Genomic DNA, 27,853 nt, shown 5'->3' on the forward strand with positions numbered 1-27,853 from the left:
TCTTTTATCTTCCTCAGTGTCAATGATTATTTCCTTATCAATTTTACTTAAGGTTCCTTGATGAAAAAATAAATGACACCCTAAAAATATACTAGAAAAGAAAATGACAAAAAGGAGGTACTTCACTAAACATCTGTCTTTTATTAAAATATCTGTTATTTCTAATATACCTGTTGTAACATACACAAGTTTAAACATTTCCTTTCTGATCACTTCTCTTCTGACAGGTTCTGATGAGGAAAGCGACGATGATTCTAATCTCGAAGGCAGAGATCCTGACGTTTGGCACGTTGGCTTCAAGATCTCGTGGGACATAGAGACGCCTGGCTTAGCCATACCCCTCCACCAAGGAGACTGCTACTTTATGCTTGGTAATCTTGGCAGAGTCAAAATTACATTGATGTTCTCCTGTCTTCGTTGAGGTTATGGGGTGCATGTTTTAAACATGTCTTTTGAAAGAAACTTTTTGAGACTTTCATATTAATCATGCAACTTCTTTAAGAACATTTTTTGTCTTTGTTTGAAGAGACTGCTAAGTGTTTAAAAGCTGCTTTCTTCTCTTTTTAAGTGTTATGGTTCCAAATGTGCTAAACTGTTTTCTGGATTCTTAACCAGAGCTACTAAATCATCCAAATCAACTTCTCTGTGCGACTTTAAATGCTCCCTGGCTGCAGAGGCTTTTGGGAATGTGAACATTCTGTCTGGTTCTGAATTTAACTTCTTCTGAGGAGCAGCTGGCATGACAGGGCAGCCCTTTTCTCCACTTCCGAGTTTTTAGTTCTTTGGGAAGAATACTTGTGCTGTGGTCAGGCTAAACAAAGCTGTGCAGCTGGTGTGGCTACGTTTTGTTGCTTCTTTGATTTTTTTTTTTCTACTTATTTTCTGATGGATCATATGCAAATAGTATCCTGTTTTACTCACAGAGCTTCTCAGGGTGTATTTTCTTACTGACTGTAGCTCCTGATGATTCAGTTTATCCCACTTCTGTCTTCCTGGAGAAATCTGCTCATAAGTTGTTTTTGGAGCCAGGAAGAATTGGGGTTTAGGCTCCATTTTTATGATAAGAATCTATTCCCAGTTAATTGGGTGTTTGTAGCAAATCCACTGTGTCCCAGGTGCTATATGATGTTCTAGGGGAGGGGTTAGAGGTGAATGGCTCTGGGGCTTTGTCTTCCAGGAAGTCCGAGGACACAGTAACTATTTAAATCATTATTTCATTAAGTGTTTTCTCAATTTCCAGTTATCATACATCAGCTTGAAGGTTCTTGTCACATCCACCTGCTCTCTGCACTGTTATTTGTCTACTATTTCTCTAAACTTGTTATTTTTTCTTTCACTGAACTTAATTCACTTAAAATTTTTTTAATTAATAAATTATTTGAAGGGGAGAGTTTCAGAGTGAGAATGAGAGTGTTAGAGCGAGAGATCAAGAGAGCAAGCTTCCATCTGCTGGGGTTCACTCCCCAAATGGCTGCAAAGGCCAGAACTGGGCCAGGCTGAAGCCAGGTGCCAGGAACTCCATCCAGGTCTCCCACATGGGTCGCAGGAACTCAGCCATCACCCATTGCTTCCCAGGTGCATTAGCAGGGAGCTGGATTGGAAGCTAAGCAGCTGGGACTTGAACTTGTGCTCCAGAATGGGGTGCTGGCATTGTAGGTAGCAGTGTAGCTTGCTGTGCCACAAGGCTGGCCGCTGAACTAAATTCATTTTAAAAGGAGATTTTATGTTACTATCTTAAAAGGGGAACTAGTAGCACCTGACATCATAAGAATAGCTTTCTGAGTACAGCGACTAAAACAGCATTAAGTGCCTGTTTTGTTGGTTGCCAATCCTGAATTTGAGTCTTGGTCTGTGTTTGTCCCAAGGGGATATTTATAACTGTCCACCGCGCACTCATTTCAGTCTGAGGCTGTCTGCTCAATGTCTGCAGGAGGAGCGGAGGATCCTCCTCACTGCGTGATGGACTGCTAGTTAATGCTGTGTCCCTTTACCTCTGAAAGCCACCCCATGGGATGATTCCCGCCTTTGCTGAACACTGATCTGAGCGAGAAGCCCATAATTAACTCTGGCCACCACGTGCATGTCAGCTTTTCAGTTTCCAAACCAGTTTCACTAAACCTGGAAATATGAGTGTGAGGGAGATGGCAGAGGGTAAGTCTTCCTTAAGAAACTTTGCTAGGTCACTGGGGAACAGGGAGCTGACTGGGTTATAACCCTCACGTGGAGTGCTTTTCCCACTCGAAATGGGGCCCCTTTCACTGCATCTCAATACTCTGCAATCCCAGTATGGAGTGTTGGTAGTGTGAGGATCACCTCTCGCCCTCACATTCCTCTGCCTGACCCCAGGAACTAAGATTGCAGCCTGAAGTCACTGCCCCATGGCCCGGTGTCATTTGTAGGTAAACAGATTATTATTTCATTTCTTTAATGTACTACCCCAATGTGAGTATTTGGCTTGAATTTAAATGGGTGTTGGTTTTCAGCTAATAAATCTCTTTCCTCTGGACACTTTGCTCAGATGTTTGTATTTGCAGTTTGTGTCTTTAAAAGGGAGGACGAGAGCAGGTGTTGTGTTGCAGTGGGTTAAGCTGCTTAGGACTCTTGCTGCCCACCTCAGAGTGCCAGGCTGAGTCGTGAGTCCAGAGACCTGGATACTCTGCACTTCTGATTCAGCTCCCTTCTAATCATGTGCCTGCGGGGCAGTAGGTGATGGCTCAAGTACTTGGGTTCCTGCTACCCGTATGGGAGACCCAGATGGAGTTCCTGGCTCATGGCTTCAGCCTGGCCTAGCCCCAGCTGTTGTGGGCAATTGTGGACTGAACCAGTGAATGGAAGATCTCTCCCTCTCTCTGTCTCTACCTCTCTCTCTGTCACTCTTTCAAATAAATAAGTGAATAAGTAAACAAATCTTAAAAGAGCAATAAAAGAGATGAGTAAGTAGGCATGTAGAGTATTGGTCAAGTAACCTGCATTCTATATCGGAGTACCCAGGTTTGATTCCCAGGCCCAGCTCCAGCTCCTGACTCCAGCTTCCTGCTACTGCAGACTCTTGGAGGCAGTGGTGATTGGGCAAGCAGTTGGGCTTCTGCCAGGCACATGGCAGAACTAGATTGTGTTCCTGGCTCCCAGCTTTAGCCCTGGCCTTTATTGGCGTTTGGGGAGTGAACCAGCTGAGAGGAGTGTTCTTTCTGTCTCTCAAAGAAATAGAAAATATTAAAAAGTAAAGAGATGAGGACCAGAATGGTACCTTATAAATAGTTTTTTAAAAAAGGCTTATTTATTTATTTTGAGAGAGAGAGAGAGGGAGAGAGAGAGAGAGAGAGAGATCTTCCATCTGCTGGTTCCCTCCCCAGATGGCCAAAATGGCCAGCACTGGGCCAGGCTAAAACCAGGAGCCAGGAGTTTTATCCGGATCTCCCATGTGGGTGGCAGGTGCCCAAATACTCTGGCCATCTTTTGATGCTTTCCCCAGGCCATTAGCAGGGAACTGGATTGGAAGTGGAGCAGCCAGGTCATGAACCAGTGGCCATAAGGGATGCTGATTCTTGCAGGCAGCAGCTTTACCTGCCATTCCACAATGCCAGCCCATAAGTAATTTTATTAATTTTTTGCATATATAATAGTAGCAAATATACATTATTAAAGTTTAGTTCTCTCTCATGTATTTAAATAACATCTATGTGTTCTGTGTAAATTAAACAAGCAATACTTGTTCATTATAGGGAAAAGAAACTCTGCAAAACATAAAATAAAAGAAAGATATAAAAATCAAGTTATTCTGGGGTCAGCACTGTTGTGCAGCAGGTTAACGCCCTGGCTTGCAGTGCCGGTATCCCATATGGATGCCAGTTCGAGACCCGGCTGCTCCACTTCCCATCCAGCTCTCTGTTATAGCCTGGGAAAGAAGTAGAAGATGGCCCAAGTTCTTGGGCCTCTACACCCACATGGGAGACCTGGAGGAAACTCCTGACTCCTGTCTTTGGATCAGCGCAGTTCTGACCATTGCAACCAATTGGGAAGTGAACCAGCAGATGGAAGACCTCTCTCTCTCTCTCATTCTCTCTCTCTCTGTGTAACTCTGACTTTCAAATAAATAAATATATTTTAAAAATCAACTTATTCTGTGATTTAGTATATAGGAGTACTTCAAAAAGCTTATGGAGGGGCTGGCACTGTGGTGTAGTAAGTTAATCCTCCACCTGCGGTGCTGACATCCCATATGTGTGCTGGTTCTAGTCCTGGCTGCTCCTCTTCCAACCCAGCTCTCCACTTACTGCCTTGGAAAGCAGTGGAAGGTGGCCCAAGCTCTTGGGCCCCTGCACCTGTGTGGTAGAAGCACCTGGCTCCTGGCTTTGGATTGACCCAGCTTTGGTCATTGCGGTCATTTGGGGAGTGAACCAGCCGATGGAAGACCATTCTCTGTGTCTCTTTCCCACAGTCTGTAACTCTACCTCTCACATAAATAAAAATCTTTAATAGAAAATTTTTTTAAAAGTTTGTGGAAAATAGAATTAAAAAGTAACTTTATTTTGGTTCCCAAAATTTTAAGCTATATGCATATGAGGGATCCTCAGGAAGTGCCTAAGAAAGGTAGATTATGAAAAAACTATGCATGGATTTCAAAATCTCTTCCACCAAAGTAAACATCTTTTAATTCTATTTCCTGTGAAGTTTCTGAATCAGGCCGCTCCTGGTCCTCCTCAGCCTTTTTTCCATGCATGTGTATGTCTGGAACCGTAGGTGTAAGATGAACGACCAACACATTTGTTGGGGAACAGTAACAAGTGAAACATTTTTAAAATCTTTTTAAAATTTTTTAAAATTTTTTAAATTTTTATTTATTATTATTATTATTTTTTTGACAGGCAGAGTGGACAGTGAGAGAGAGAGAGACAGAGAGAAAGGTCTTCCTTTTCCGTTGGTTCACCCTCCAATGGCCGCCGCGGCCGGCGCGCTGTGGCCGGCGCACCGCGCTGATCTGAAGGCAGGAGCCAGGTGCTTCTCCTGGTCTCCCATGGGGTGCAGGGCCCAAGCACTTGGGCCATCCTCCATTGCACTCCCAGGCCACAGCAGAGAGCTGGCCTGGAAGAGGGCAACCGGGACAGAATCCGGTGCCCCAACCGGGACTAGAACCCGGTGTGCCGGCGCCACAAGGTGGAGGATTAGCCTAGTGAGTCGCGGCGCCGGCCATTTTTAAAATGTTAATAACGCTGAGCAGCGAATATTAGCTGTTACTGTGGAAGAAGACATTGGGATTTGATTCCCGTAGTTGACTGGCCCTGGTTACACAGGCAGTAAGAAGCATGGATTGGAACTTGTCGTTTATCCCCCTCAGAGCGTGACACTCCATGTCAGGCACCCCTTCCCCACGGGTGCCCCCTTCACCAGTCCCAGCCACCGACCCTTGCTCTGGGCCTCTGTGCTGCTTTGCCCCAGCTCCACGTGATGCTCTGCTTCTGCTTCATGTTAGGACTGTGGCAAGGGAAGAAAAGGTGGAGATAATCTCTTCCTTTGTTTCTTTTCTATTTCTTCTAAAAGTTGTTCTCAGGGTTACGGAGTGGATCAGTGTTGAACATATTAAGTAATTGCATTGCCCGCTTGACTTGTATAAGGAACGTATGCTTAAAAGTCTACATTAGGCACTTCTAGCTCTTATTGGTGATAAAGAGAAGAGATCAGTGTTATTATTTTATAAGATTAAAGTCTCTGATTGTCCCACTCTGGCCTTCCAATAGAAGTGCAATAACTAGTAGCCTACCGAACTGTGCCACACTCAGCACATCTGCCCTAAAGACTGCTTTTAGAATATGTTTGCTTATTAAGATGTCCCATGTGATTTCCAAAGTGAATCTTCCTCCATCTCCTTTTAAGAAGACAAACAAAAATGAAAACAATCGTGTTCCGATGCTGCCTTTGCTCCTCACTTCTGAAATCCGAGTAGCGCATGGAGCCCCTTGGAGGGACCCTGTGCTGATATCTGAAATCTGAACTTCATAGCACTTAGGAAAAGGAAACAGTTTAGCTCAATTTATAATAATATATTGGTCTGCAGAGGAAGTGCAGACTGAGCCCTGCTGTCTCAAGTAAATACTCCAGGGGTGTCTGATGGGGAGCGTGTCGGGTGCCTGCAGTAAATCCACGGAAGGCCCCGCTGGCGGTGCCTGAGGACACGCTTAACTGGGCTTGTCACGGTTTTACTTTCAAATTGGAATCTTTGCCCTAATCTCAGAGTTAGACATGACCAGATTTGCAAACAGATTTACAATGTTCACTAATTTTCCAAGTAGGACTTCAAAACACACTTCAAGAAAAATACACACACACACACACACTCACTCTGGTCTTTCTCAGAGGAGGGTGATTTACTTTGCCACAGATGTTTTCCATAGACTGAATGTAACCAGGGAGTCAGGGACTTAAAAGTAGCTTGGAGATAAACTGTGGGTTTGTTTTCGGTGAACAGATTTTACAGGTCAAGGGACTTCAACCAAATTATGTTTATTAACTGGGAGCTGGGTGTGGAGGTGGGATGTTTCAGGACAAAGGTGAATGATAGGTAAACATTTGGGGCAACCCCACCGTGTCTCCCCCTTAACTTGTTAACATATATTAATATATATTTTTTGCATGTGGCCATTCAGGACACTGTTCTCTCTGGTTTGTTGACTTTTGTTTCCTTAAACCCAATTAAATCTCACTTTCAAATATCTGCTGTCACTCTGTTGTCTTAATGGAAGCTTTAGTTGCCAAGTGAAAATTCCACTACCAAAACAGAGAGAGGCGATATAAATTGAAATGCATAGAGCTTCTGTTTGTTTCTGTTTACCATAGAGTGATGGGAGCAGGTCCCAGACTCACTGCTGCGGCTGTTGGCTTGCATGGTTAGCACCTCTTTGAGTCTCTGCCTCCACTGCACAATGGGTGCTTCCCATACTTCCTTCCTGGGAAGGAAGTACAAACAAGGAAACGTACGGGAAAGTACGTGGCCAGCTGGGAGTTGAACACGGTGAACTGAAGAATCCACAGGGCGCATGCGTGAGGGGAGTGCCAAATGTTGTGTCCTTGCCTAGCCGCATGCCCCAAGTTTTGTCAGCTTTGCACCTAACTGCTCCCCACCTCGGTTTCCATAGCCACATAAAGGAACAACAAGAAAGGGAAGTCTCACCCTTCGATTCCAGAGGGTGAAAATGGTTAACATCTGGCCGTAATGGAGTCAGAGCTCTGTGGTAACCAGTTTCGCTTTGGTTGAGGCTGACTTGCCTTTTGGAGTCTGGTCAGTGGTTTTCATACATTAGTTTCGCCTTCCTTGAAATACCTATGGCTTAGAGGCAGCAGGAACCGGAGCACAGAGAAGGTTTCATGTGAAATAACCTCAAAATGTGCTGTGCTTCCATTACTCGAGTCAACGTGGGTTTTCTAATTGCCATCTGTAGCCCCGTGAGCAGGAAGAACAGACGCTCCTAAGAGTTTCAAGTCTGGCAACTGGGGGCTCCCTTGGGACTTAAATCGGAGCCTGTGGTAGCTTTGTAAATCCCCCAGGTGTCTTTCAATCCTGCCCTGATGTGCACATTTTTTTTTTTTAAAGGAAAAAGCTTTTGTTATTCCCTCCTCTGACCCCATACCCTTCCTCTCCTGACTTCTGATTGACCAACTGAAGTAAAAAGTGCATACAATTTATGCCTTAATCATAAATTCAAAATAATTATACTTTATTGCCTCTCCTGGGTCTTGAAACGTAGGTGCCGTGTTCTGCTTTCTGCCGAGGCAAGGGCGTAATACAGAAACGGTAATAAATTATAACTTCAGGCTGCAGTCGGTAAGCTTGAGGAATTGCCATTTAAGTGGAAAGTGCTCGAACACTAAATGAGCACCTGTCATGTTTGTTTTCACTTTGGGAAGTGGGAACATGACAGTGTAGTTTCAACTGCTTGTCCGATGTGGACTTGTGGTGTTCCTCTTATCCTCTCACAGCTGCTAAACTTGCTTCTTGCTGTTTGCTTTTTTTTTTTTTTTTTTTTCATAGAGGTGAGGATTTGTCTCTCTTTATGGAACTTTCACTCGAAACTCTGTTCTCAGATGCTGACATTTTCAAACTTTGCTTTCTGGCTTTTGCCACCTGATTATTTGTTTTGTATTTAGCAGACCTAGGGAGAGCACTATGCCTTGAGGAATATGCTCTGAGGATAGGAATCTGAATGTGTTCCTGAAAAGATTTATTTCTCGCTTTTTAAAAAGATTTGCTTATTTATTTATTTATTTGAGAGGCAGAGTTGTAGACAGAAAGAGAAAATAGAGAGGTCTTCCATCTGCTGGTTCACTCCTCAGATATACGTAACTGCCAGAGCTAGGCCAATCCAAAGCCCGGAGCCAGGAGCTTCTTCTGGGTCTCCCATGTGGGCGCAAGTGCCCAAGCACTTGGGCCATCCTCCACTGCTTTTCCAGGCCATCAGCAGGGAGCTGCATTGGAAGTGGAGCAGCTGGGACTTGAACCGGTGCCCATATGGGATGCTGGCACCACAGGTGGAGGTTTAAGTGACTACACCACAGTGCTGGCCCCAATTTACTTCTCTCTTATGCTATCTTACCATATGTGGGCTTTGGGCTCATTTCTTGATCATTTATGTCTTGGTGTTTATGAAAAATACACATGATGAGCAGCTGCCAGGGGCTAGGCTCTGTGCTGGAAGTGTTCCTGTTTTTAATTTACTCCTCATTATAGGACTTTGGGAAGTAGTCCTCTTAACTGTGACACCCAGTTTTTTTTTCCAGAAAAGAACTGATGCGAATTAATTGCTAATGGATAGAGGCTTCCTTTTAATGGTCTGAAAATGCTCCACAATTAGAGTTTGTGGTGATGATGTGGGCAGTGAATAGATCACTTTTTAAACCCAGGTTCTCACTTCACACAGAGATAGAAGCACTAAGTGCAGACAGACACTGTGTGCACTGAGCAGTGGCGTATATTTGGCAGCGAGGGGCTAAATCTACATTCACGCTTGAGTGTGGGCTGCCCCACACAGAGAAACATCCAACAGGAGTGGATCAAAGAATTGCCTTTAAATGAGAGAAAGAGAAAAAACCCAAAACCATACCCATCATTGAGAAGGTTCATCAGAGTGTAGGGCATGGGCCATGGGGGCATGGGATTGGTCCATCTGAGTGTGTTCTATGGAACAAAGAAAAAACAAGAGTGGTTCCTTTGTTAGGAAGGGGGTGGTTCCCCAATTGAGTTTGCAAAGGTGGTGCGGTCTTAGCAGGCACCCTGGTCCTAGATGCATCCTGGGAAGGTGGGCATATTAAATCCAAATTGAAGAGACAGCATCATTTTGTAGAGATTAGGAGTTTCTGTTCGTGGGCCAGTGCTGTGGCATAGTAGGCTAAGCCTCTGCCTGCAGTGCCAGCATCCCATATGGGCTCCTGTCTCCAGGCTGCTGTTCTTCCAATCTAGCTCTCTGCTATGGCCTGAGAAAGCAGTGGAAGATGGCCCAAGTGTTTGGGCCCCTGAACCCTTCTGGGAGACCTGAAAGAAGCTCCTGGCTCCTGGCTTCAGATTGGCCCAGCTCCAGCCATTGCCCCATTTGGGGAGTAAACTAGTGGATGGAAAACCTTTCTCTCTGTCTCTCCCTCTCTTTCTCTGTATAACTCTGGCTCTCAAATAAATAAATAAATAAATGAAAGCTTTAAAAAAAAAAAAAAAAAGGTTCCTATTCCTCAGACCTAGCTAGCTTCCTGCGTATTTATCCTACATCAGTGATAGTAGCACAATCCTGTGAACATCCTAAAATACACTGAATTTTATACTTTAAATGAATGAATTGTATGGTATATGTATTTGATTTCAATACAGCTCTTTTATTTGTTGAGATAAATGGATAGATAGATAGATAGGTAGATAGACACACAGAGGGCGATCCTCCGTCTGTTCTCCAGATAGCCATAGTGGCCAGGGCTGGTCTAGGCTGAAACTTGCTTCCCCACCTGGGTAGCAGGGGCCCAGTACTTGTGCCTCCTCCACTGCTTTCCCAGGTTCATTAACAGGGAGCTGGATTTGAAGCAGAACAGCTGGGACTTGAACCAGTGCTCATATGGAATGTTTAACCTGCTATGCCATGATGCAGGCTTCAGAATTAGCTTTCTTACACTACCACCCATTCTTGCTAAGATTTGCTAATTAATATTTACTTTCAGATTTTCCCCCCTTAATTCCTTACCTTCAGAACCAGTTTATAGATGCTTCCTCTTGTTATTATGTAAGATGGGGGAATGAAATATGGTCTTTCAACCATATTATACTTTGACATTATTAAGCTTTGTAACTAACATGCTGATCTATAATTTTGATAGGAGTTACACACTTTCCCTGTAGGTTGATTCTGAAGTTTGAAAGCCAGCATATGATGTTTATGTATATGTTGTTTGTTGCAGAACCAGTTAGAGTGACAAGATTCATAAACAGAAGATGTAATCTAGTGTAAACCACCCAAACTGTGTCAATTAAAAGAGAATATTGCAAATGTTAGGTCAAGACTTTATGTTTCATTAAAGGCTGAGAATTATGCCACTGCAGAGCTGGTTTAGCTTTGTACCATGGCTTTCTTGTATAGGTTTCCTTCTCCCCTGGGGATTTATAATTACCTTTCTTTCTTCTTCTTGTTTTTTAAGATTTACTTATTTTATTTGAAAGAGTTACACAGAGAGAGAAGGAGAGGCAGAGAGAGAGAGAGAGGGAGAGAGGGAGGGAAAGAGGGAGGGGTCTTCCATCCTCTGGTTCACCCACCAGTTAGCTGCCATGTCTGGAGCTATGCCTATCCAAAGCCAGGAGCCAGGAGCTTTCTCCAGGTCTCCCATGTGGGTGTAGGGGCCCAAGGACTTGGTCCATCTTCTACTGCTTTCTCAGGCCATAGCAGAGAGTTGGATTGGAAATGGAGCAGCTGGGACTTGAACTGGCACCCATCTGGGATGCCGGCACTGCAGGGGAAGGCTTTACCTGCTATGCCACAGCGCTGGCCCCTCTTTATTCTTCTTGATACAAGAAACATACTGTAGTGAGACCTCTATGTCCCTAGATGGTTAGCCATGGGACTTGTTTAATGTTTGGGTAAATACTGGTTTCCTCGAACCCCACCTCGCACAATTATCAGCCTGGAATTTCTTCTCAATGGATTCCTTTGCCAATTCCATGTTTTACTTGGATCCTTCACATTTTTCTTTCTCAGAATTTTCTGAAAGTTCTATCTACTGTATTTTAGATTCCTAAGGGCAACCCGTTTTAGCTGTGTCTCCTCTAAAGCAGGTAACACAATGCCTTGAAGATGATAGGTGCTTAATAAGTGGCTGTTACGTTAATAAGTGGTCGAGTGATCCAAGAATTGGCTTGTATTTTATTGCATGGCTACATGTCTTGGCCATGCAGACAAAAGAAGATATTCTGTCCTTGAAAGCTCCTGGCTGAGAAAGCTTTTGAAGTCCCTCCCCTAACAGATGACCATTGACCTGACACTTAGAAATGTCCAGAGACAGAATTGAGAATTTTCCATGGCAGCTTATCTCTTTATACAGTGACTCAGGCTTTATTTCTTTATATCTAGTAAAAATTTAACATGTGACATTACAGAATTTCCCAAATTTACAGTGTCCACATCAGTCTGTATCGTCACTTGTAAATCTTTTATAAGAAAACCACCCAAGGTGAAATAATGTGTTACTTTCTCTTAAGCTGAGTATGAATGTGTTACTGTGAATTGTGAGACCTTTTTGTTCTGTCCTGTTTCCTTCAATCAGAGTCACGCTGAAGCAGGCAGTTCTGCATCCAGGTTCGGTGGTGGAATTTTCTCATTCCCTAGCAGTTCCCATGTGCCGTCCTTGAGTTTCTATCTTTGTATCGTAATTCCTAAAGCCATGAACTATGGAAAGGAATTTTTTAGGCCTTGAACTGGGTTTTATGTTTATCAAGACAGTAGAATGACTATGAATGAAACCATTCCCTCCTCACCCCGCTTTGATTCTTCTCGAAGCTTTGAATTCAGGATTAGACCAGGAATTAGCATGGCTTTCTTGATGTAGATAGTTCCTATCGGAGCTTCCAAGGCAAGACTTTATCTTCTAAGGCCCAGTAAACATCTTAGTTTTTTCAAAAGATATTAATTCTAGTCCTTGCTCAATTCATTATAGTGGGTTGGTAGTCTGTCCTAAAATTGGTTGGGTTACAAAGTTTTTTTCTTATCTTTGTTCATACTGTTATTTCCACCTTGTCATGTTTTACTCTTCTTTTAGGTTTATGTGTATTTCCCCTATTCAGGGATGATATTAAAAAGTTTCAGTACCTACAATGGGTGCTACCCATGGCTATATCTTATAAATGTGTCTGTTACATATGCCTATATACTTGTTATAGATCATATATGTGTATATATGTTTATTCTATTCATAGCATTTAGAGCTTTGTAACTAACTAATACATATACATAATCTAATACATAGGGACTTACCATGTATTAGAGAGGACATCCTTTTTTCTTCCCCAACTATGAGTGAGAAACCGTATCCCATTCTTCTCCATTGCTGATGGGCAGTTGGGTGTGAGAAAAGAATTGAGTATTGGAGATTAGAAGGAATGTGAAGGAACAGAAAGTAGAGGTTTAAGTGGATGATTGTGTTTCATTCATTAACTTTGGGAAGCTATGATTCCCACAGTTCATTGGAGTAGTGGGCAGAAGTGATTATTTCACCTATACAAAAGTAGAAAACATAATTATTTCATTCAACTTTACTGTCAACACAGACTCTGTCACTTTTTACTCTTCTCTTTCTACAACTCCTTTGCCTTCTAGTTGAAGAGTTGCAGCCAATAAGAGTTAAGAGAAGAGGGTAACCCTTGCCAAAATAGGATTTAATCTTTTTGCATATTTAGAAAGCAAAGTGAATTATTAACTTCAAGAATCTTTTCTCTTTAAACCTACAACAAAGTAAGCATTCCACAAAAGTTAATGTTAAAAACAAACAGGGAGTGGGAGAGAGGAAGCTGTTTACCTCAAGTTCATCTTCTACTCCATATTTGTTTATATAAGAGAGTTTTGACTCCCATGGAAAGTCACATTTAGGGAAAGATTTAGAAAGCTATGTGCTGGCCGGCGCTACGGCCCAATAGGCTAATCCTCCGCCTGCGGCGCCAGCACCCCGGGTTCTAGTCCCGGTCGGGGCGCCGGATTCTGTCCTGGTTGCCCCTCTTCCAGTCCAGCCAGCTCTCTGCTGTGGCCCGGGAAGGCAGTGGAGGATGGCCCAGGTCCTTGGGCCCTGCACTGGCATGGGAGACCAGGAGAAACACCTGGCTGCTGGCTTCAGCTCATCGCGATGCGCCGGCCGCAGTGCGCCGGCTGCGGTGGCCATTGGAGGGTGAACCAACGGCAAAAGGAAGACCTTTCTCTCTGTCTCTCTCTCTCTCACTGTCCACTCTGCCTGTCAAAAAAACAAAAACAAAAAAACCAAAACTATGTGCCAGCCTATTTAATTTGTGAATGAATACCTCTTGTCTAAGAAACTCATTGAACATTTAAAGCATAATAATTCTTATGTTGCTGGAGGCACAAAAATAATAATGCATCATCTAACGAAAACCATGACTGATGTGGGCTTAGTGATGTAGGGATGGGCTATCTGTGACCTTCTGATGATATATCAAGAGGAGCATCATCTACTTCAGGTGATGTTGGATCATCAGGTTATGATTCTTGGCCGTGGGACTGCAGGTGAATGTGGGTAACTGAAACTGTGGAAAGCAGAATCCTAGATAAGGGAGGACTGCTATTTATGTTGCCTACAAGGGGCTCACTTTTGCTAAGGACACATACATGCTAAAAATGAAGGGAAGGAAAACATGTTTCCTATAAATGGTAACCAAAAAAGCAGGGGTGGCTTTACTTTGTATCAGGATAGATATCAGGACAGAAATCTCTAACAAGGTGATTAGATAATAATAATTAACTCCCTGAGAAGATAATAATAACAATTTTAAATATAAGTTCATCCAACATTGCAACATCTAAATATATTAAGCAAGTATTAATAGAATTGAAGGGATAAATAGATCAGATGTAATAATAGTTAGGGACCTTGATTTCCCATTTTTAACAATAGATAGGTCATCCAGACAGAAAACTAATAAGGCAACAGCAGACTTGAGCAGCACTATATGCTTGATGGACATAACAGACATGCACAGAACATTCCATCCAACAATGGAAGGATATATGTTCTTTTTAAGTGCATGGGGAATATAATACGTTAGGCCACAAAACAAGTACTAACAAACTTAAGAAGACTGAAACTGTATCAAGCATCTTTTTTGACCAAAGCGATGTAAGAAAAGAAATTAATAACAAGAGGAAAATTGGAAAACTCACCAATATAAAGACATTTAAAAACTCTTGAACAACCAATTTATTTAAAAAAATCAAATGGGAAATAAAAAATAATAGAAACAAATGAAAATGGAAATACTGTGTGCAAAAACATATGGGACACAACAAAAGCATTTCTCAGAGAAGTTTATAGCAATAAATGCCAATAAGAAAAAAAAAAGACCTTAAATAAAAAACCTAACCATATACCTCAAGCAACTAGAAAAAGTAGAACAAACTAACCCCAGAGTTAACAGAGAGAAGAAATAGTAAAGAACAAAGCATTAAAAAAAATGGTAGAGACTGGAAAAACAACAGGAAATATAAGTGAAAGTAGCATTTTTTAATTGTTGAAGTTAAAATCTTTAAGAAAAAAGATTCAAACAAATAGAATTATATAAGTGAAAGCAAAGACATTGCAACTTATACCACAGCAATACAAAGACTTTTAAGAGACTGCTATGAGTGCTCCAAAAGGTGGGATAACTAGGATAAAATGCATAAATTTCAGGACATGTACAACCGACTCAAGACAGAATAATGATAAAACAGAAAATCTGGACAGATAAATAGCAACTTTTGATATTGAATCAGCAATCATATACCTTGCACCAAGGAAAAGCAAAGACTCTTCACTGACTGCATGCCCAAACATTTGCAAAGAATTAATGCTAATCCTCCCCACCTGCCAAAAAATAAAAAAGAGGATGAAGGAACATTTCCAATCTCATTTTATGAGGCCAGCATTATCCTGATACCAAAGCCGGGAAGGACATTGCAAGAAACGCAAATTACAGGCTGAAGTGTCTCTCATGAACGTAGTTGGAATAATCCTTAGAAAAACACTGGCAAACCATATTCAGTAGCACCAGAAAGGGATATATGCTATGATCTGTTGGGATTTAACCTCTAGAGTATTAGATGGCTCAAGATATGCAAATTAACAATTGTATAATTCATTAACAGAATGAAACATAAAAATTGTATGATTATTGCAATAGATACAGAAAAAGTATTTGATAGACTTCAGTTTCCTTCATAGTAAGAACTCAACAAATTTGATGTAGATGAAATGTACATACAATGGCCATGTATGAGAAGCTCAAACCAACAGCATGTTCAGCTGTGAAAAGCTGAAAGACTTTTCCTCTAAGACCAGGAACAAGACAAAGATGTCTACTCTCATTGCTTGTATTCATTCAACATAATACAGTGTAACCTGCCTAGGGAAGTTAGGCAAAATAAAGAAATAAAAGCTTCCAAATTGAAAAGATAGAAGTGAAGCTGTCTCTTTGCAGATGACATGATACTCTATGTAAGAAACCCTAAAGACTCCACCAAAAGTATGTTAGAAGTAATGAATTCAGTAAAGTTGTAGGATATAAAATCAGCATAAAAACATCAGTTGCATTTCAACCCACTAGCAGCTATTCAATAAAGTAAACCAAGTAAACTGAACCATTTATATTAGCATCAAAAAGAAATTGCTTAGGAATGATTTTAACAAAGGAGATGAAAAACCTTTACACTGAAAACCACAGAACACTGATGAAAGACATTGAAGAAGACACAAATAAGTGGAAAGATATCCCATATTCATGGATTGAAAGAATCAGTGTTGTCAAAATTCTGTGCTAGTTTAAATTATCTATGGTTCAGTAACATTCCTGTCAAAATTCCAATGACACTATTTACAGAAATAAAAAAACTATTCTAAAATTCATAGAGAATCATGAAAGACCCCAAATTACCTAAATAGTCTTGAGCAAGAGCAACAAACCTGGAGGCCTCATATTGCCTCAAAATATACAGCAAAACTATAGTATTTAAATAGCATGGTACTGTCTAGAAGCAAATGTATAGACCAAGGGAACAGAGTAGAAGACCTAGAAGTCAATATACTCATTTATGACCTATTTTTTTTTTTTGAAGGTTTATTTATTTATTTGAAATCAGAGTTAGAGAGAGAGAAATCTTCCATCTACTGCTTCACTTCCCAAATGTCTGCAATGGCTAGAGCTGAGTCAATCTGAAGCTAGTAGCCAGGAGCTTCTTCCTGGTCTCACACATGAGCAGCAGGGGCTAAAACTGGGCTTTGATATGGGATGCTAGCATTGTAGGCAGCAGCTTAATCTTTTGTGCCACAGTGCCAGTCCTGGGGAGATTCTTCTTATGCGTATATTTTGGTCTCCAGAATCTGTCTATCATGTCTAAAATTTCCACTGCGACACTTTCCTAAATTAAAGGAGAATTTTTTCAATTCAGTCATCTAGTTTAGTAATTTGATTTTTCTGCAGCATGCATTCTGCTGTTCACTCCATCCATCGTCATTTAAAAGATTTTAAATTTATTTGAGTAAGAGACAGAGAACATATTCCCCCTCCCCCATTAGTTCAATGTCCAAATGCCTTGAATGGGCAGGACTGGACCTGGTGGAAGCCAGGAGCCGGGAATTCCATCCAGGTCTCCCACTTGGTCACCAGCAACCCAGTTACTTGAGGCTTTTCTGCTGCCTCCCAGAGAGCACATTAGCAGGAAGCTGGAGTCAGGAGCCAGAGCCTGATAGCAAACTAAGGTTCACCGATGAGAGATGTGGGCATCTTCACTGTTAGGCAGAACACCTGTCCTGTCTATCATCATTTAAAATGAAGCAATACTATTTTTAAAAAAAAAACCACACAACTCCAAATGATCTTTTCCAATACTATTCCCTCTTCTCACAGGTGCAGTGCCTTCTTGACAAAGTGAGAATTGTCTAAAGTTTTTCCCTGGTGAGTGAAACCACTCTTGTATGGTCTGGTGATTTTCCCTGTTTATCCTCATAGAAAGAGGGCTAGTCCAGGCTTGTAGGCAGGTAGTTGAGATTGGTTGTGTGAAAGACTGGTATAGATTCATTGCCAAATCTCTCACTTGAAGGAGGAAGGAAGAAGACATATGCTTACCTGAACAGATGAGAGTTTTGATAAACTGGAGTGTGTATAATGAATTGCTTTTGTCCTTGCATGGTACGGATGCTTGAAATATGAGCAAACCAGGGTGGATTTTGTTGCCGCCCCAGCATAGCTGCTGCTCCCAGTGCTTGCCTCAGCAGTGCTTGGTTCTCTTCTCTAAGTGGTGTCTTGCAACAGCAGCATGTCCTGGGGTCTGTGAGCACCATACTCTGTGTGCATAGAAATGCTGACGAACAGAGGCAAGACCCCGTCCTCTGGGTGCCCCATTGCTCCTCTTGCCCTCCTACTCTCCATTTTCCACGTTAGAGGGTATGCACTTCTTTCAGGATCTGACTGCTACCTTTGAGACATTGCTCTTTCAGAGTCAGCCTTCTTTGCTCCTCTTTAATCCTCTCCCTTCTATACTGTGTCCAGCACAACTCCTGACATTTCTGTTATATTGAGCACCTTGCCCTAATTTTTAGTGCTGAAAGAAGTTTTGATCTATTTTTATCTTCCTTTGATCATCTCATTGGGAGTCCAGGGGTCGGCCCTGTGCCTATTCTGACAGCTTGCCAGGCAGCTTCCCCTGCCACTCCCATTCATTGGCTATTACATTCTGAAAATGTCCTCAGTCATGGATGTTCCCACATGTAGGAAAAATAAGGTCATCAATATTAAGATTGAGAGATGAGAATGGACAGGTGAGTAAGAATGAAAAGCTCCAGTGATTGTGTGAGGCTAGGGAAGATTGGATTTCACTATTGAGTTTATTTACCTCAAGAGTGCTTTTTATAAAGCTCCTGATTGTTGCTTTAAGAAATTCAGGTGAAATAGCCCTAGTGACACACTGATCAGCAAAACCAAGGCAGTGAGGAGGGCTGGGGCAAGTTTAGAGTGGCCACCTGTCCTGGTTTGTCTGTGGGGGAGGGGATCTCACAGTGAGGGGCTTTCAGGACGAAAGCCTGGGCATGAATTGGTCATCCTAGCACACATCATGTCTTTGCATGTGTGATATTTTATATAGAAAGATGTCCTGCTACAATGAATGTTCAGAGCTTTCTTTGGACTTGGTAGCATTTAGCCAGCAAATAGTGAGAGCCTCTTTTCTATTTAGATTTTGTTGCATAATATATGAACTCTAACTCTCCAGTTGGACGTAGGGTCAATCAATTCTTAGTTGTATTCTGAGCTAGCTCTTGCAAATATGCCTTCCTTAGTGTTTCCTTTCTGAACATTATTAGGAGTAGTCTTTAAAGCTGGGAATGTCCTTAGTAGATCCTTTGAGTGGTACAATTCATGAAGCTTGAGCCCCTTTTATAGACTTCGAGTTTTAGAAGATCTTAAATGAATTAGAATTAAATTAAATTAGAAGCTCTTAAATGAAAATTACAAGATTCTTTCTAAAAGTTATAAAGAATTAGAGACAGTTTGGAAGCAATTTCAAGAGTTGTTTGATTAGAGAGTGGCCCAGGATGTAAATAAAGGTGCACAGCTCTGAAATCTTACTTCTAATGTTGTGTTTGTGAATTGTCAGTGGAATAGAAGCACTTAACGCCTGAGGTTGGTGGGATGGTTTCCTCCCCAAATGCTGTCTGTGTATCCTCATATTAATAACATAGGAGTAATTTTATTTGGGTAGATGAGACTGACATTTTGTAATTCCTAGAAATTATTTCAACTCTCTATGGGACTCTGCCCTGGGGAACCCCCTCCAACTCCCACTTTTAACTTTTTGCTTGATTCTGGAAACTCTGTTCAGGAAAAAATAGTGCTGATCAATCAGAAACACTCAGGAATGTCCTTAGCCAGAGTCCTCAGGGCAAACTGCGAGGAACAATGATCATTCACCCTTCTGCATCAGGTCTTAAAGCCAGACTTTTGGGTCTGTGTCTACAAAGATTGGATCTGTATGGCTATAGTTATATTTGTATTTTAAGCTCCAAATGTATCACTTATAGTTTCATCCTTACCTCTTACTGTATTTTGTAGTATTGTTTGTCCAGCATCCTAATGTTTTGTCATTTACTCACATCCAATCAGGTTTTTCTGCAAAACAATCCAGAGTTGCTCTTGATTCTGTACTTTGTTTGACATCACTTACGCAATCCATAAGCATAAGCATATCCTATTGTCTTTCCTTAAAATACACTGATTCTGATCACTGATCACCATCTCCCCTACTGTCACTGGAGTCCAATTCACCATAGGCTCCTACCTGAGCTGCGGCAGCAGCTTCCTGATCGGTCTTCTCGCATCAGCTCTTCTGTTTCCTTTTAGTCTTCTCTCTTTGCTATATACTGGAGTGACCTTTTCTTTTTTAAGATTTATTTTTATTTATTTGAAAGAGAGAGTTACAGAGAGAGGTAGAGACAGAGAGAGAGGTCTTCCATCCACTGGTTCACTCCCCAGAAGGCCACAATGGCCAGAGCTGTGCTGATCCAGAGCCAGGAGCCAGGAGCTTCTTCTGGGTCTCCCATGTGGGTGCAGGGGCCCAAGCACTTGGGCCATCTTCTGCTGCTTTCCCAGGCCATAGCAGAGAGCTGGATTGGAAAAGAAGCAGCCGGGACTAGAACTGGTGCCCATGTGGGATGCCAGTACTTCAGGCCAGTGCTTTAACCTGCTGCACCACAGCACCGACCCCTAGAGTGACATTTTCAGAGTTAGATCACGTTGTTTCTGTCTAAAATTTTCTAAGAGTCTTCCAGAATATTTAGAATAACATCCCAAATCCTTTCAGTAATTAACAGAGACCTCTGTATCTGTCCAGCTGCTCCTGTACCTCTCACCGTGCTTACTCCCAGTTTCTGCAGTCACTGCAGAGCCTTTGTTTTCTTCGTGTATCAAAAAAGCGTGGTCCCACTTCAGTGCAGATTCCACTTCAGCACTGTGGTCCTCGCTATGTGCTCTTCCTGAGGTTTTTTCACCCAAGGTCTTGGCATTGCTGATTCTTCATTATCAAGATCTCAGCTTAAATGTCTCCAACAAGCATTCTGTAGAAAGTATCCTACTGTTTCCTAATAACCTCACCAATTCTTAAGCTTCTTGAATTATCCTGCTTTATTTTATTTTTTTTTTTTAATTTTTTTTTGACAGGCAGAGTGGACAGTAGAGGGAGACAGAGAGAAAGGTCTTCCTTTTTGCCTTTGGTTCACCCTCCAATAGCCGCTGCGGTAGGTGCACTGCGGCTGGCGCAGTGCGCTGATCCGATGGCAGGAGCCAGGGGCTTCTCCTGGTCTCCCATGGGGTGCAGGGCCCAAGAACTTGGGCCATCCTCCACTGCCTTCCCGGGCCATAGCAGAGAGCTGGCCTGGAAAAGGGGCAACCAGGACAGGATCGGTGCCCTGACCGGGACTAGAACCCCGTGTGCCAGCGCCGCAAGGCGGAGGATTAGCCTACTGAGCCACGGCGCCGGCCTTATTTTATCCACAACGTTTCACATCTAAATTTCTTGTTTATTTTTATGCACATCTCCCATCATACTGTATGACAGCGGAGACTTTGCTTTATTCACTGCACCTACAATGGTTGCTCATCCTATTATAATCAAAGTAACACCTACAAATTTTGTTTTTGCTATGAGAATAACATGAAAGTATAGGTTTTTATACTTATATAACTGTATGAGGATACTTGACAAAATTCATGGAAAAATAAAATAAAATTTATTTTGGCACACATATTGTTTTAATCCATGGATAATCTTTTTATAATTGCATTTCCATGAACTTTCTGAAGATCCTTCATATGTATGAATTTATTTTTTTCTCACCAAAATAAACGTATCTTTTAATTCCATTTCCTACAAACTTTTAGAAGCACCCTCATATATTATTGGCAGAGTGGTGAGCTAGACAGTTTTAAAGAATTTTCCAAATAATTTTCAGTTGACATAATTTAAGTACAGGGAATTTTTGTTTGTTTTAAGAGCAGCTGTAGGTTCATAATAACACTGAGAAAAAATTACAGATTTCCTCTGTACCCCTACTCCCCCCTCCCATGCATGCCCAGACTCCTCCACTGTCAACATCCCACACCAGGGAGGTATATTTATTATAACTGGTGAACTTACATTGACCTGTTACTATCCTCCAAAGTCCGTCGTTTACGTTAGGGTTCACTCACGGTGTTGTACGATTTCATGGGTTTTTCAAGTGCGTAATGACATATTTCTAGATTGTAGTATCATTCAGAATAGTTTCATTGGCCTAAAATACTCTGTTCTCTGCCTCTGCATCCCTTTCTCCCCCAGACGCTAGCAATCCTTGAATTTTTTGGCTTAATAGCTCATTTCTTTTAGTACTGAATAATAGCCATGGTCTTGATATACTACAATTTATTTAGCCATTCACCTACTCAAGGGCATCGTGGTTGCTTCTAAATTTTGAGAATTATGGATAAAGCTGGTGTAAACATCCGTGTGTGGGTTTTGGTGTCAACTTATTTTTAGCCCTTTTGGGCAAATACCAAGGAACACAATTGCTGGATCATATGGTGAGATTATGTTTTGAAAAGCTACTGTCTTCCATGTTACTTCTAATAGGCCTATGCAGTGGCTGTACTATTTTGCATTCCTACCAGCAATGAATACCACTTCTTGTTGCTCCAAATCCTTATAAGCATTTGGCATCCTCAGTGTTTTTGGAGTTTGGCCGTTCTAACAGGTGTGTAGCAATATCTCAACATTGTTTTAATTTGCAATTTCCTAGTGGCATTGGATAGCTTTTCATATGCTTATTTGCTATTTGCATATCTTTGGTGAGTAATCTGTTTAGGTCTTTTGTCCCTTTTTAAAATTAGGTTGCTAGCCAGCCCTGTGGCTCAATAGGCTAATCCTCCACCTTGTGGCGCCAGCACACCGGGTTCTAGTCCCGGCACCGATCCTGTCCCGGTTGCCCCTCTTCCAGGCCAGCTCTCTGCTGTGGCCAGGAAGTGCAGTGGAGGATGGCCAAGTGCTTGGGCCCTGCACCCCATGGGAGACCAGGAGAAACACCTGGCTCCTGCCTTTGGAACAGCGCGGTGCACCAGCCGCAGCGCGCCAACCGCGGCGGCCATTGGAGGGTGAACCAACGGCAAAAGGAAGACCTTTCTCTCTGTCTCTCTCTCTTTCACTGTCCACTCTGCCTGTCAAAAATTAAAAAAATAAATAAATAAAAAATAAAATAAAAAAATAAAATTAGGTTGCTGGTTTTCTTATTGTTGAACTCTGAGAGTTCTTTGTGTATTTTGAATAATAGTTCTTTATTGGACTTGTCTTTTGCAGTTATTTTCTTTTATTCAGTGGCTTATCTTGTTCTGTTATCAGTGTCTTTTGCGGTACAGAAATTTTTATTTTTTAAAAAAAGATTTATTTATTTTACTTATTTAAAAGACAGAGTTTCAGAGAGAGAGGGAGAAATAGAGAGAGAAAATTCCTCCATCTGCTGGTTCACTACTCAAATGGCCACAGCTGCCATTGCTGAACCAGGCCAGAACAAGGAGCCTGGAACTCCCACATAGGTTGCAGGGGTCCAATTACCTGGGCCATGTGCCATTACTTTTGTCAGGCTCAGTAGTAGGAAGTGAGATTGGAAAAGGAGCATCTGGGACTCAAACTGGCACTCATGTGGGTTGCTGACGTCACGGTCAGCATCTTAACCCACTGTGCCATAATGCCAGCCCCAGAAATTTTTTATTTTAATAAAGTCCAGTAAATAATTTTTATTTTTAATAGGTCATGTCTTTGATGTTGTACCTAAAGACTCATCAGCATATACCAAACTCATCCAGATTTTCTGCTATGTTATCTTTAGGAGTTTTGTAGCTTTTGAGTTTTGCATTTGTATCTATGATCTGTTTGATTTAATTTTTATGAAAGTTATAAGTTCTAGTATTTTTTTTTCTGCACATGGATGCCCCATTTGTTGGAGAGACTGTCTTTACTCCATTGTATTGCCTTTGTGTTTTTGTCAAAAGATCACTTGATTTTGCTTGTATGAATTTATTTTTGGACTTTTTGTTCTGTTCCATTGACCCATTTGACTGTTCTTTCACTAGTACCACCTATCTTAATTGTGTGGCTTTGTAGTAAGTCTTCAAGTCAGGTAGTATTAATTCTTCAGCTTTATTATTCTCTTTCAGTACTGTGTTGACTATTCTGAGACTTCTGCCTTTCCATATGAAGTTTAGAACTAATTTTTTTTTTTTTTGACAGGCAGAGTGGACAGTGAGAGAGAGAGAGACAGAGAGAAAGGTCTTCCTTTTGCCATTGATTCACCCTCCAATGGCCGCTGTGGCTGGCGCGCTGCGGCCGGTGCACTGCGCTGATCTGATGGCAGGAGCCAGGTGTTTCTCCTGGTCTCCCATGGGGTGCAGGGCCCAAGTACTTGGGCCATCCTCCACTGCACTCCCTGGCCACAGCAGAGAGCTGGCCTGGAAGAGGAGCAACCGGGACAGAATCCAGCACCCCGACCGGGACTAGAACCAGGTGTGCCGGCACTGTAAGGCGGAGGATTAGCCTATTGAGCCACGGCACTGGCCTAGAACTAATTTGTCGATGACATCAAAAAACTTGCTGGAAGTTTGATTTGTATTGTGTTGAATTTATAGATCTAGTTGGGAAGAACTGACATCTTGATAATATTAAGCCCTCCTGTCCATGAAGATAGAATATATACTTATTTCTGCCAATTTTGTTAATGTATTTAGTTCTTCATTAATTCTTTCATCAGAGTTTTATACTTTTTCTTTGTACTGACCTTGTACATATCTGAGAGGTCTTTAAAAGTTCATGGAAAATGTACATTCTGAAAATCTCTGCATGCATTTCAAAATTCTTTTGTGCCAAAATAAAATTTTTTAATTCAATTTTCCATGAACTTTTTGAAACACCTTTTATTATTAGATTTATACCTTGGATGTGCTAGTATAAATAATATGTATTTTTCACTTGTTCATTGCTGACACATTGGAAGGTGACTGTCTTTTGTATATCAACCTTATATCCTACAGCTTTACCATAATTCCTTCTTAGTTACACAAAGTTTTTTGGTTTCGTGGTTTTTTTTGTCAATTTGTTTAGATTTTATGCATACACAATCATGGTTTCTGTGGGAGAAAGACAAATTTCATTTCTTTTTTTCAGTCTGTCTACCTTTGATTTTGTTTTGTTCTCTTACTAGATGAACTAGGTCTTCTATGATGTTGGAAAGAAGTTGTGAGAGGAGACACGCTTACCATGTTACTGATCTTTGCCTTTAGTTTTAATCACCATGAAGTGTGATGCTAACTGTAGGTTTTTAAAGATATTCTTTATTGTGCATTTGATTTTTTAAAAAATTGTTTTAGTGTGAATGCTTGCATTTTATCATCTTTTTATTTTTTATAGTTTTATATGTTCTTTACCTCCCTTCCCTTTCCTGCCTCTGTTGGATTAGCTTTTTTTACTACAGTGTATTTTTGAGTTTTGTCTTATTAACTGGTTTTATTAGAGTAGGATTTCTTTTTTTTAATATTTGTTTTTATTTATTTGAAAGGCAGAGTTACACAGAGAGAGAAGGAGAGACAGAGAGAGAGAGAGTGGTCCTCCATCTACTGGTTCACTCCCTAGTTGGCCCCCAACGACCAGAGCTGCACTGATCCGAAGCCAGGAGCCTAGAGCTTCTTGTGGGTCTTCCACGCGGGTGCAGGGACCCAAGGATGTGGGCCATCCTCTACTGCCTTCCCAGGCCATAGCAGTGAGCTGGATCGGAAGTAGAGCAGCTGGTACTTGAACTGGTGCCCATATGGGATGCTGGCACTGCAGGAGGTGGTTTTACCTGCTATACCACAGCGCTGACCCCTGGAGTAGGATTTCTTAACCTCAGCACATTTGGTCTGGATAATTCTTTGTGGGACTATCTTATGCACTGCATCATATTTTGATCTCCTTATACACTAGATTCCAGTAGCAGCCCAATTCCCTGCCAGTGAACATCCATGAAAATGTCCCAAGACAAGTGTACAAATGTTCCTTTGGGAGTGAGGGAAGGGTAACAAAATGAATTCTGATTGAGACCCACACCTCTCACAATGTACTTATCACAATGTACCTTTCTTAAAATCAGAGAGTCTTAAAATAGTATACTTATATTTCCTTTATTCTTTCTTTTGTGCTGTTTCCATGGATCTTACTTTATGTATAGATCTTAGTGTATGTTATAAACCTCATAACATATTACTTTTTCTTTAGTTAGTTCTATTTCAATGATTTATTTTTATTTATTGCATTCCTTGGGGCAAATCCAAATTCCTTAAAATAGTGTTTTTCCTTTGCCTTAAGAACTTCATGTAACAATTTTTGCAGTATAATGTATTGAGTAGAAATCCATTCTGCTTTTCCCTGAACAGATTATTTCATTTTTGCTTTGGAAAGAGATTTTTGCTGACATCGTGTTCTAGATTGATAGTTATTTTTCTAGTATTTTACAGTCACCCAGTTGTCTCCTGAGCTGTATGACTTCTGATGAGAAGTCTGCTGTCATTCTAATTATTGCCCTCTTTGTTTAATATGCCCCCCTTTCTGCTATCTTTTAAGATATTCTCTTTACCACTTGATTTTCAGAAGTTTGATTGTGTTGTGCATTGTCTTATTTTTTTTTCCCCAGATTTTTTGAGCTTCTTGGACCCGTTGGCTTATTGTTTTCACCAAATTTGACTTTTTTCAGTCATTGTTTCTTAAAATTTCATTGTTTTCTCCCTCCCATGGGACCTAATTTATGTTTATGTTAAAATGCTTAATATTATCCCATAGATCACTGGATGCTCTTTCATTTTTTGTGGTCTTTATTTTGGATAGGTTTTGTATCTGTGTGTTCTAGCTCACTGATCTTTTCTTATGCAGTGCCTAAATTGCTGTTAGCCTCTTGAAAATGTGAACACGTGATTTTTTGCACCCTTTTAAATACTGTTAGATTTTGCTGTAATCATTATATTCCTTTGAGTCTTGGCTTTAAGCTTTGTGAGGTGAGTCTAGAGGGACATTTTTTTTAAAGACTTATTTATTTATTTATTTGAAAGGCAGAATTATAGAGAGGCAGAGGCAGAGAAGTCTTCCATCCGTTGGTGCACTCCAAATGGCCACAATAGCTGGGGCTGGGCCGATCCAAAGCCAGGATCCAGGAGCTTCTTCTGGGTCTCCCATGCTGGTGCAGGGGCCCAGGAACTTGGGCCATCTTCTACTGCTTTCCCAGGCCATAGCAGAGAGCTGGATCAGCAGTAGTGCAGCTGGAACTTGAACCAATCCCCATATGGGATACTGGCACTGCAGACAGCAGCTTTACCTATTTTGCCATAGCGCTGGCCACTAGAGCAACTTTTTTTTTTTTTTTAAGATTTATTTTATTTATTTGAAAGACAGAATTATAGAGAGAAGTAGAGGCAGAGAGAGAGGTCTTCCATCTGCTGATTCACTCCCAAGATGGTCACAATGGCTGGAGCTGCACCAGTCCGAAGCCAGGAACCAGGAGCTTCTTCTGGGACTCCCATGTGGGTGCAGGAGCCCAAGGACTTGGGCCATCTTCCACTGTCTTCCCATGCCATAGCAGAGAGCTGGATCAGAAGAGGAAGAGCTGGGACTAGAACTGGCACCCATATGGGTTGCCAGCCAGGGCTTTAACCTGCTGTGCCACAACGCTGGCCCCCTAAAGCAACATTTAATCTAGGACTAATTTAGCATTACTGCTAAGAATATTTTTTTGTTTTTGTTTTTAAGAATTTCCTACTAGGTCTTAATAAGGGCATTCTGGCTCTTGTAACACAGTGTTTCTGGCTCTGTGCTGTCTGAGATTTATTTAGCCTCTTATGTTCTGAGTCAAATTCAGTTTATGAGGAATTTTCATTCATACATGCATACTTCAATCCCTAGCCAAAGATTTGAGGGAACCCTTCTGCATATCTCTGCTTTCTCTTTTTGCATCTTTTTCTGTCTCATTATTCTTTACAGATCTGACTCCCACAGCCTTCCTAAACTCCATTCTCTACCATCTAAACACAGCAAGAATGAAACTAAGGTTCTGACTTACCCCTCTCCTCCCATAGCTTTGAGACCACTGTCAGGGCAATTGTAGGGCCTCATCTATTTTGTTTCTCCTGGGGTTGAGAACATATCTTTGTTTGCTTTCCAGTTCCACAGACCTGTGGTTCCTATTTCTGTTTTGTTTTGTAATTGTTTATTGCAGGAAAGTAAATCTTGTCGTTGTTACTCCATAATATCTGGAACTGGAGGTACTTCAGTTGGCATTTTGTATTTCTTTTCTTTTTTTTTTAAGATTTATTTTTTATTTATTTGAAAGAGTTACAGAGAGAGGTAGTGACAGAGAGAAAGATCTTCCATCCAATGGTTCATTCCCCAGATGACCGCAACGGCTGGAACTGTACCGATCTGAAGCCAGGAGCCAGGAGCTTCTTCTGGGTCTCCCCTGTAGAGCAGGGGCCCAAGGACTTGGGCCATCTTCTACTGCTTTCTCAGGCCACAGCAGAGAGCTGGATCGGAAGAGGAGCAACTGGGAC

The 27,853-nt window shown here is 41.5% G+C and overlaps 1 protein-coding gene across 3 annotated transcripts in view; it reads left to right on the plus strand.

Annotated features, from left to right (window-relative positions):
* FTO (FTO alpha-ketoglutarate dependent dioxygenase) overlaps positions 1-27,853 on the plus strand; it is a 413,000-nt gene that overhangs the window by 147,270 nt on the left and 237,877 nt on the right. For all 3 annotated transcript variants that reach the window (XM_062177305.1, XM_062177304.1, XM_062177306.1), the window contains exon 4: positions 228-371. In XM_062177305.1, coding sequence (XP_062033289.1) covers positions 228-371 — 144 coding nt within the window. The remainder of the gene's footprint in view (positions 1-227; positions 372-27,853) is intronic.

This window comes from Lepus europaeus, chromosome 19 (genome assembly GCF_033115175.1).
Source record: "Lepus europaeus isolate LE1 chromosome 19, mLepTim1.pri, whole genome shotgun sequence".
Taxonomy (NCBI): Eukaryota; Metazoa; Chordata; class Mammalia; order Lagomorpha; family Leporidae; genus Lepus; species Lepus europaeus.